Below are 11,613 nucleotides of genomic sequence, written 5' to 3'. Positions count from 1 at the left end.
TGTTCACACACATATACAAGTTTACATCTGTGTCTTTATTGTTTCAAGTTAACAGAACAGGTGAACACGTAACATCTCAGTTTAAGGACAAGTTGTGCGAGATGCACAAACTGAGGGGAGAGTATCTGAACAAGGCGCATCGTTCCACTTCCCCCTCCAGTTGTTGTGAACACAGTCTTCACCTCGTCTGTTGTTGGGTTCTCCTCTATACCAATCATACCCATCAGACCACATCCATCTTCTTTCTTTGGCCATGTCATGGAGTCCGATCCATGTTGCTCCCTCAGCAGGGTCAGAGCTTTCGACCAGGAATTGGACAAAGTCCTCTTCCTCTGTGCTGTGGAGAGACACCAGGTTGCCTCCCTGGGACCAGGGCCGCCCCTCCCTACAGGCCAATCACGCAGGCTGCATGGGGCCCCGCCTTGCGCAGGGGGCCCCGCCCAGAGGGCCTCAGCTGCTGTGCGCAGTTCTCCGCTCAGTTCTCTGCGCACCCCCCGCGAGAGTGAGAGTGAGAGATGACAAGGGGAGCATGTCTGTAACCCGACACCGTTGTAATGTATCGATATCTGACCAATCACGGCTTTGATACGGCCACTAGTGCAGGTGAAGAGATGTCGGTGAAAAGACAGTTTCAGTCCGGAGCAAAAAACAAAACATGAAGAAACTAGAGCATCACTCGAAGGTGGGTTATTGTATGAGTCAAATGAACAACTTGCGAATGTTGTATAAGTCAAATTGCCAATTGCCATATTAAAACATCAGCTGCAATTCACGACATGAAGAAGGCAGTCTCTGCAGAGCATACAGGCTAATGGAGATGCAGTTATTTCCAGTATTCTTTATTTACCATTCATTCAAGTATGTGATGCCTTTTATCTGCTAATGTACAGGAGGAAGAGTGACACACTGTCTGTCTAGTTGGCTTACATAACAGTTCAAGTTTACAGCCTAAAAAACATGGAGCATTTTTCCCCTTTTATTCATTTTTATGTCAATTTGCACATTTCATGGTGACGCTCAGCCTCTCCCCTTAACTCCTAACAGTCATCATCATGGTGATGCTCAGCCTCTCCCCTTAACTCCTAACAGTCATCATCATGGTGACCCTCAGCCTCTCCCCTTAACTCCTAACAGTCATCATCATGGTGACCATCAGCCTCTCCCCTTAACTCCTAACAGTCATCATCATGGTGACCATCAGCCTCTCCCCTTAACTCCTAACAGTCATCATCATGGTGACCATCAGCCTCTCCCCTTAACTCCTAACAGTCATCATCATGGTGACGCTCAGCCTCTCCCCTTAACTCCTAACAGTCATCATCATGGTGACGCTCAGCCTCTCCCCTTAACTCCTAACAGTCATCATCATGGTGACGCTCAGCCTCTCCCCTTAACTCCTAACAGTCATCATCATGGTGACGCTCAGCCTCTCCCCTTAACTCCTAACAGTCATCATCATGGTGACGCTCAGCCTCTCCCCTTAACTCCTGCAGTCATCATCATGGTGACGCTCAGCCTCTCCCCTTAACTCCTAACAGTCATCATCATGGTGACGCTCAGCCTCTCCCCTTAACTCCTGCAGTCATCATCATGGTGACCCTCAGCCTCTCCCCTTAACTCCTAACAGTCATCATCATGGTGACCATCAGCCTCTCCCCTTAACTCCTAACAGTCATCATCATGGTGACGCTCAGCCTCTCCCCTTAACTCCTACAGTCATCATCATGGTGACGCTCAGCCTCTCCCCTTAACTCCTAGCAGTCATCATCATGGTGACGCTCAGCCTCTCCCCTTAACTCCTGTGGCCAACTCCTAACAGTCATCATCATGGTGACGCTCAGCCTCTCCCCTTAACTCCTACAGTCATCATCATGGTGACGCTCAGCCTCTCCCCTTAACTCCTAACAGTCATCATCATGGTGACGCTCAGCCTCTCCCCTTAACTCCTAACAGTCATCATCATGGTGACCGCTCAGCCTCTCCCCTTAACTCCTAACAGTCATCATCATGGTGACACCATCAAGCCTCTCCCCTTTAACTCCTAACAGTCATCATAATGTGCTCTCCCCTTAACTCCTAACAGTCATCATCATGGTGACGCTCAGCCTCTCCCCTTAACTCCTAACAGTCATCATCATGGTGACGCTCAGCCTCTCCCCTTAACTCCTAACAGTCATCATCATGGTGACGCTCAGCCTCTCCCCTTAACTCCTAACAGTCATCATCATGGTGACGCTCAGCCTCTCCCTTAACTCCTAACATTCATCATCATGGTGACGCTCAGCCTCTCCCCCTTAACTCCTAACAGTCATCATCATGGTGACGCTCAGGCCTCTCCCCTTAACTCCTAACAGTCATCATCATGGTGACTGCTCAGCCTCTCCCCTTAACTCCTAACAGTCATCATCATGGTGACTGCTCAGGACCTGCTCCCCTTAACTCCTAACAGTCATCGTCATGGTGACGCTCAGCTCTCCCCTTAACTCCTAACAGTCATCATCATGGTGACGCTCAGCCTCTCCCCTTAACTCCTAACAGTCATCATCATGGTAGACGCTCAGCCTCTCCCCTTAACTCCTAACAGTCATCGTCATGGTGATGCTCAGCCTCTCCCCTTAACTCCTAACAGTCATCATCATGGTGACGCTCAGCCCTCTCCCCTTAACTCCTAACAGTCATCATCATGGTGATGCTCAGCCTCTCCCCTTAACTCCTAACAGTCATCATCATGGTGACGCTCAGCCTCTCCCCTTAACTCCTAACAGTCATCATCATGGTGATGCTCAGCCTCTCCCCTTAACTCCTAACAGTCATCATCATGGTGACGCTCAGCCTCTCCCCTTAACTCCTACAGTCATCATCATGGTGACGCTCAGCCTCTCCCCTTAACTCCTAACAGTCATCATCATGGTGACGCTCAGCCTCTCCCCTTAACTCCTAACAGTCATCATCATGGTGACGCTCAGCCTCTCCCCTTAACTCCTAACAGTCATCATCATGGTGACGCTCAGCCTCTCCCCTTAACTCCTAACAGTCATCATCATGGTGACGCTCAGCCTCTTCCCTTAACTCCTAACAGTCATCATCATGGTGACGCTCAGCCTCTCCCCTTAACTCCTAACAGTCATCGATCATGGTGACGCTCAGCCTCTCTCCCCTTAACTCCTAACAGTCATCATCATGGTGACGCTCAGCCTCTCCCCTTAACTCCTAACAGTCATCATCATGGTGACGCTCAGCCTCTCCCCTTAACTCCTAACAGTCATCATCATGGTGACGCTCAGCCTCTCCCCTTAACTCCTAACAGTCATCATCATGGTGACGCTCAGCCTCTCCCTTAACTCCTAACAGTCATCATCATGGTGACGCTCAGCCTCTCCCCTTAACTCCTAACAGTCATCATCATGGTGACGCTCAGCCTCTCCCCTTAACTCCTAACAGTCATCATCATGGTGACGCTCAGCCTCTCCCCTTAACTCCTAACAGTCATCATCATGGTGATGCTCAGCCTCTCCCCTTAACTCCTAACAGTCATCATCATGGTGACGCTCAGCCTCTCCCCTTAACTCCTAACAGTCATCATCATGGTGACGCTCAGCCTCTCCCCTTAACTCCTAACAGTCATCATCATGGTGACGCTCAGCTCTCTCCCCTTAACTCCTATCAGTCATCATCATGGTGACGCTCAGCCTCTCCCCTTAAACTCCTAACAGTCATCATCATGGTGACGCTCAGCCTCTCCCCTTAACTCCTAACAGTCATCATCATGGTGACGCTCAGCCTCTCCCCTTAACTCCTAACAGTCATCATCATGGTGACGCTCAGCCTCTCCCCTTAACTCCTAACAGTCATCATCATGGTGACGCTCAGCCTCTCCCCTTAACTCCTAACAGTCATCATCATGGTGACGCTCAGCCTCTCCCCTTAACTCCTACAGTCATCATCATGGTGACGCTCAGCCTCTCCCCTTAACTCCTAACAGTCATCATCATGGTGACGCTCAGCCTCTCCCCTTAACTCCTAACAGTCATCATCATGGTGACGCTCAGCCTCTCCCCTTAACTCCTAACAGTCATCATCATGGTGACGCTCAGCCTCTCCCTTCACTCCTAACAGTCATCATCATGGTGACGCTCAGCCTCTCCCCTTAACTCCTAACAGTCATCATCATGGTGACGCTCAGCCTCTCCCCTTAACTCCTAACAGTCATCATCATGGTGACGCTCAGCCTCTCCCCTTAACTCCTAACAGTCATCATCATGGTGACGCTCAGCCTCTCCCTTAACTCCTAACAGTCATCATCATGGTGACGCTCAGCCTCTCCCCTTAACTCCTAACAGTCATCATCATGGTGACGCTCAGCCTCTCCCCTTAACTCCTAACAGTCATCATCATGGTGACGCTCAGCCTCTCCCCTTAACTCCTAACAGTCATCATCATGGTGACGCTCAGCCTCTCCCCTTAACTCCTAACAGTCATCATCATGGTGACGCTCAGCCTCTCCCCTTAACTCCTAACAGTCATCATCATGGTGACGCTCAGCCTCTCCCCTTAACTCCTAACAGTCATCATCATGGTGATGCTCAGCCTCTCCCCTTAACTCCTAACAGTCATCATCAATGGTGACGCTCAGCCTCTCCCCTTAACTCCTAACAGTCATCATCATGGTGACGCTCAGCCTCTCCCCTTAACTCCTAACAGTCATCATCATGGTGACGCTCAGCCTCTCCCCTAACTCCTAACAGTCATCATCATGGTGACGCTCAGCCTCTCCCCTTAACTCCTAACAGTCTCATCATGGTGACGTCAGCCTCTCCCCTTAACTCCCTAACAGTCATCATCATGGTGACGCTCAGCCTCTCCCCTAACTCCTAACAGTCATCATCATGGTGACGCTCAGCCTCTCCCTTAAACTCCTACAGTCATCATCATGGTGACGCTCAGCCTCTCCCTTAACTCCTAACAGTCATCATCATGGTGACGCTCAGCCTCTCCCCTTAACTCCTAACAGTCATCAGTCATGGTGACGCTCAGCCTCTCCCCTTAATCCTAACAGTCATCATCATGGTGACGCTCAGCCTCTCCCCTTAAACTCCTAACAGTCATCATCATGGTGACGCTCAGCCTCTCCCCTTAACTCCTAACAGTCATCATCATGGTGACGCTCAGCCTCTCCCCTTAACTCCTAACAGTCATCATCATGGTGACGCTCAGCCTCTCCCCTTAACTCCTAACAGTCATCATCATGGTGACGCTCAGCCTCTCCCCTTAACTCCTAACAGTCATCATCATGGTGACGCTCAGCCTCTCCCCTTAACTCCTAACAGTCATCATCATGGTGACGCTCAGCCTCTCCCCTTAACTCCTAACAGTCATCATCATGGTGACGCTCAGCCTCTCCCCTTAACTCCTAACAGTCATCATCATGGTGACGCTCAGCCTCTCCCCTAACTCCTAACAGTCATCATCATGGTGACGCTCAGCCTCTCCCCTTAACTCCTAACAGTCATCATCATGGTGACGCTCAGCCTCTCCCCTTAACTCCTAACAGTCATCATCATGGTGACGCCTCAGCCTCTTCCCCTTAACTCCTAACAGGCCATCATCATGGTGACGCTCCGGCCTCTCCCTAACTCCTAACAGTCATCATCATGGTGACGCTCAGCCTCTCCCCCTTAACTCCTACAGTCATCGTCATGGGACGCTCAGCCTCTCCCCTTAACTCCTAACAGTCATCATCATGGTGACGCTCCAGCCTCTCCCTTAACTCCTAACAGTCATCATCATGGTGACGCTCAGCCTCTCCCCTTAACTCCTAACAGTCATCATCATGGTGACGCTCAGCCTCTCCCCTTAACTCCTAACAGTCATCAGTCATGGTGACGCTCAGCCTCTCCCCTTAACTCCCTAACAGTCATCGTCATGGTGACGCTCAGCCTCTCCCCTTAACTCCTAACAGTCATCATCATGGTGACGCTCAGCCTCTCCCCTTAACTCCTAACAGTCATCATCATGGTGACGCTCAGCCTCTCCCCTTAACTCCTAACAGTCATCATCATGGTGACGCTCAGCCTCTCCCCTTAACCCTAACAGTCATCATCATGGTGACGCTCAGCCTCTCCCCTTAACTCCTAACAGTCATCATCATGGTGACGCTCAGCCTCTCCCCTTAACTCCTAACAGTCATCATCATGGTGACGCTCAGCCTCTCCCTTAACTCCTAACAGTCATCATCATGGTGACGCTCAGCCCTCTCCCCTTAACTCCTAACAGTCATCATCATGGTGACGCTCAGGCCTCTCCCCTTAACTCCTAACAGTCATCATCATGGTGACGCTCAGCCTCTCCCCTTAACTCCTAACAGTCATCATCATGGTGACGCTCAGCCTCTCCCCTTAACTCCTAACAGTCATCATCATGGTGACGCTCAGCCTCTCCCCTTAACTCCCTAACAGTCATCATCATGGTGACGCTCAGCCTCTCCCCTTAACTCCTAACAGTCATCATCATGGTGACGCTCAGCCTCTCCCCTTAACTCCTAACAGTCATCATCATGGTGACGCTCAGCCTCTCCCCTTAACTCCTAACAGTCATCATCATGGTGACGCTCAGCCTCTCCCCTTAACTCCTAACGTCCATCATCATGGTGACGCTCAGCCTCTCCCCTTAACTCCTAACAGTCATCATCATGGTGACGCTCAGCCTCTCCCCTTAACTCCTAACAGTCATCATCATGGTGACGCTCAGCCTCTCCCCTTAACTCCTAACAGTGCATCATCATGGTGACGCTCAGCCTCTCCCCTTAACTCCTAACAGTCATCATCATGGTGACGCTCAGCCTCTCCCCTTAACTCCTAACAGTCATCATCATGGTGACGCTCAGCCTCTCCCCTTAACTCCTAACAGTCATCATCATGGTGACGCTCAGCCTCTCCCCTTAACTCCTAACAGTCATCATCATGGTGACGCTCAGCCTCTCCCCTTAACTCCTAACAGTCATCATCATGGTGACGCTCAGCCTCTCCCCTTAACTCCTAACAGTCATCATCATGGTGACGCTCAGCCTCTCCCCTTAACTCCTAACAGTCATCATCATGGTGACGCTCAGCCTCTCCCCTTAACTCCTAACAGTCATCATCATGGTGACGCTCAGCCTCTCCCCTTAACTCCTAACAGCCATCATCATGGTGACGCTCAGCCTCTCCCCTTAACTCCTAACAGCCATCATCATGGTGACGCTCAGCCTCTCCCCTTAACTCCTAACAGCCATCATCATGGTGACGCTCAGCCTCTCCCCTTAACTCCTAACAGTCATCATCATGGTGACGCTCAGTCTCTCCCCTTAACTCCTAACAGTCATCATCATGGTGACGCTCAGTCTCTCCCCTTAACTCCTAACAGTCATCATCATGGTGACGCTCAGCCTCTCCCCTTAACTCCTAACAGTCATCATCATGGTGACGCTCAGCCTCTCCCCTTAACTCCTAACAGTCATCATCATGGTGACGCTCAGCCTCTCCCCTTAACTCCTAACAGTCATCATCATGGTGACGCTCAGCCTCTCCCCTTAACTCCTAACAGTCATCATCATGGTGACGCTCAGCCTCTCCCCTTAACTCCTAACAGTCATCATCATGGTGACTCTCAGCCTCTCCCCTTAACTCCTAACAGTCATCATCATGGTGACGCTCAGCCTCTCCCCTTAACTCCTAACAGTCATCATCATGGTGACGCTCAGCCTCTCCCCTTAACTCCTAATAGTCATCATCATGGTGACGCTCAGCCTCTCCCCTTAACTCCTAACAGTCATCATCATGGTGACGCTCAGCCTCTCCCCTTAACTCCTAACAGTCATCATCATGGTGACGCTCAGCCTCTCCCCTTAACTCCTAACAGCCATCATCATGGTGACGCTCAGCCTCTCCCCTTAACTCCTAACAGTCATCATCATGGTGACGCTCAGTCTCTCCCCTTAACTCCTAACAGTCATCATCATGGTGACGCTCAGTCTCTCCCCTTAACTCCTAACAGTCATCATCATGGTGACGCTCAGCCTCTCCCCTTAACTCCTAACAGCCATCATCATGGTGACGCTCAGCCTCTCCCCTTAACTCCTAACAGTCATCATCATGTCAACCACAACACAGAGAAATACTGATTTACTATATTTGAATACAGATTTAAGAAATATCAGTTTTTGAGCATGTCATAAGCATGTTTTGTCTTGACTATATTATAATAAAACAATATAGTATTTTTATTATTGAATTGATTATGATTATTAGTAGAAGTAGTTTATTTGCATTAATTATATTTTAATCTTTTTGAGGCTAGTATTCACCTGTAAACGCATACTGAACGACATACATGCACATTTACCTTTTACCTCACTGTATAAAAAAGTAACTGTTGATAATAATAATAAACAGGAATTATATTTGCAAACATTTTTTCACTCCTGTCGGTTGGGGGGGGGGGGGGGCCTCATCTCACAATGTCGCTTGGGGCCCCAAGTTGGCAAGGGGCGGCCCTGCCTGGGACACACAGTGGAGCTCTGCATCAGCCCAGGTCGTCTCTGTGTTGAAGTACTTGTAGCAGCGGCCGTTGAAGGAGAACCAGAAGGAGGGACAGGCGTCTTGCTGTAGCTCCATTGGAGGGTCATCTGAAGAAGACACAGCAACCAGAGCCAGGCCCAGCAGGCAGAGGAAAGCCAGCATGATGATGATGTCACCGTCTGTTAAAGTTGCTCTGAACTGATGGAGAGGATGGAGATTCATTCTGATGACTGCATGAAGAAGATTGCAGGAAATGAGGACAGAACAGCTAAAAAAGACATCTCACACTGAGTCAGATGTTGGTTCTTTTGGGGAGGTGGAGAAATCACATTGTTTGGTGGATGCAGTTTGAACCAGAGTAGCAGCATGGAGGTCGGATCGTCACCTAAATAAATAAGTGGTCCGAAAAGTTAAAGTGAAAACAAAATACACATAACCTTCCTCAGGCGGTGTGTCGGTGTGTTTGATGAGAAACTGTAAGAAAGGGAATCCCTCCGGAGTGGAGTCATGACGACTGGATCTGAATTATTCATTTGTATTTGGTTTGTGTTCCAGCTGTCGATCAGCTGCGCGCAGCCTCTCCACTGCAGCCTGTGCTGCAGTGGAGAGTGTTTCTTCTTATATGATAAATGAGAGTAACATTCTATTGATGGTATTATTTCCACATGTTTCTCTCCATTCTTTCTTCTGCCAACGGTGTCGCAGTTTTCCCGTCAAGTTAGTTTTTTATAAATCGCAAGCAGTGCGTAGAAACTGGCATACACCATCTTTTGAGCGTACGCACCGTTTATAAATGAGGCCCCAGGTCTATTTCAAGCAATGTGTTTTTAATATGGTGCTTTAGTCAAAGTTGTAATAGTTTTTGAAGCAACTTGTACGTGTTGTGCAGAAGTGCAGAAGTGCAGAAGTGCTCATAGCCATCCGAGCAACCCGGGGAGCTGGCTATGGACGTGTTCACTTTCTTCTAGCTCTTATTATTCTTTAGAACATCTGTTTCTGTGTTTAACCCATAGAGCTGAGTATGAGCGTCCCCCTCTGGATGGAGCCAGGAGGATCTATTACTCTGTCAGAGTCAGCCTGGTTTTTAACCTTCTGTAATGCTGTATTGAATTGGTGTTTGAGCAACTCTTGTTTGTTTTTAAAGTCTACTGTCCTCTAGTGCTTTTTAGTTTTATTTTCTGTCAATAGTTTTCTTGTGTGCAGATTGTGGGCAATATAACTGACTACGTGTTTGTGTTCCAGGCTCCTCTCCCTCTGGGGGAACCTCGTCTGCGTTCAGCGTAGGGACTGCACCGTGTGACACTTTGAAAGGGTGAGCAAACTAACTCTCACTGTGATCATGTTGTAGAAGTTGTGCTTTGAGTAGTGCGTGATTTTGTTCTCTTTGTGTCCCTCACAGTTAGCAGGCATTGAGACCTAGTGGACCAGAGCTGCCCATCTGAGGAGGGGAAACCCACCATGTCATGGTGTGAAGTAAGTTCACCCTGTTACCCGCTGACAGCTGCTGAACATTGACATGTTAACATGTGTGAAATAAAGCTGCTTTCTATTGGCTCATGAATGCCTCTGTTATTGTCCTCGTGAAGGGAAGCCCCAACATCTGCAAAACTACTTTGGATTCAGATTGAGGGTCCACAGGTTCCTCCATCCCCTCAGCAGGAGTTGGTGTTGTCAGCTATTTAAAGGGGACCCCAGCCAGTTACCACATATGCATCAGAGAGGGTGTTTTCACTGTTGGCCTAATATATGATTGGTCAACTGAACTTGGCAACACTAAACACAACCACACCTTCACAAGCAGAACCAGACTGCCTGCTCACCCGGAGATGTCGCACTAAACCTTCTACATTGTTGACGAGGAGTAAATGATATGAAATCAAATGTTGGCAGTGCTAAACGTTGCCAGACCAAAACAAATGTTCTTTATAATCTCCAGAAGACGTTGGTCGGGAGGGATGATGGTCTGTTTTTAAAACGCTTCCTATCACGTGAAGACCAAGCTGCCCATCACACTAAAGCTTTGTAAACATTTCATTGAGACACCACATTACCACAAATAATTCCCAGCTTGTGCAAAATGAAGATGAACATTAGGCAAAACAGACCCTAAGCTTGTGTGGATATATCGTATCAAACATCATGTATTCATTTCAGGGAGACTTGTTGCTTTGTGTCGTGTTTCTTTTCATTCTCAACTGATCGTCGCTCTGACTTGCTCCTCTGCTGCCCTCCAGTGGCCACAAGGCACAACAGGTACTTTGACATTACAGCATGTCGCTCCAAAGCACACAAGTATTTCCGAAAACACTTTATTTTGATAGTGCATCTGTTGACATTCAACAGCACCGTTCAAACAGACAAGTAACATGTTTTTTGCAACAGGTTATTAACCGATATTCAACCTTACTATCTGTAGATTGTGTCAACATCTTCAAAATTGACAATCAAATAAAACAACAATGCGTTTATTTACTTGAGTATTTATTTATACTTTGTAGTTTTACCTCATTTCAGAGGCTCTTCTTTTTACTTCATTTATTTAATATTGTAGTTATACACAGGGGTGGTTCTAGGGGGGGGCCAGTGCCCCCCTAACACTGACCTCTGACCCCCCTGTGGCCCCCCTAAAAATGAAAAGTGAAAAAAATGTATGATTTATTACACGATTTATTGAATGACGGAATAGGCGGAACTAACGTGATTCGTCATTCTAGTCGGACCCATTAGTGCGGTGCACTCACTTTCACTGTCCGGCTGAAGCGCGACAAAAACAAACACTTTTCATCTCGGATCATCAGAGGCTGTTGCATCCAAGAAAGACTGATTGAAACCTACGTTTCGAGAGACGATAATTGAAGGTGAGTTAAACTATTTTATCCGTGTAATTGTAGATGTAAAGTAGAGATGTAACTGTTCATTGCCTTTATTTTTATATAAATATGGTGTTAGTGCAAACATTGCACTATAACTTAAAGGGATAGTGGAAATCCGCGAATTTTGGGTTTAACTTATGTATTTTTATTAAAAATAAGCATAATAAACAATTTTTTTTAATTTC

At 47.9% G+C, this 11,613-nt stretch overlaps 1 protein-coding gene across 1 annotated transcript; it reads right to left on the bottom strand.

Annotated features, from left to right (window-relative positions):
* Positions 1-81: 81 nt before the first annotated feature.
* Positions 82-8,964, bottom strand: LOC117558981 (lactose-binding lectin l-2-like). The gene is made up of 2 exons (XM_034235553.1): positions 8,535-8,964; positions 82-363 (listed from the first exon to the last, which is right to left on the bottom strand). The coding sequence occupies exons 1-2, from the start codon at positions 8,775-8,777 to the stop codon at positions 82-84; spliced, it is 525 nt and encodes a 174-aa protein (XP_034091444.1). The 5' UTR covers positions 8,778-8,964.
* Between the last annotated feature and the right edge of the window lie 2,649 nt (positions 8,965-11,613).

This window comes from Gymnodraco acuticeps, unplaced genomic scaffold (genome assembly GCF_902827175.1).
Source record: "Gymnodraco acuticeps unplaced genomic scaffold, fGymAcu1.1, whole genome shotgun sequence".
NCBI lineage: Eukaryota > Metazoa > Chordata > Actinopteri > Perciformes > Bathydraconidae > Gymnodraco > Gymnodraco acuticeps.
The sequence above is the reverse complement of the archived record's forward strand: the minus strand, read 5'-3'. Positions and strand labels throughout refer to the sequence as shown.

What these genes read in the sequence shown, in the direction of transcription:
- LOC117558981 (XM_034235553.1), bottom strand. Translation starts at nt 8,777, where the DNA reads ATGAATCTCCATCCTCTCCATCAGTTCAGAGCAACTTTAACAGACGGT. An exon ending in AGCTCCACTGTGTGTCCCAG is followed by an intron (nt 364 to 8,534) that starts GCAGGGCCGCCC and finishes CCCTGGTCCCAG; the next exon opens with GGAGGCAACCTGGTGTCTCT.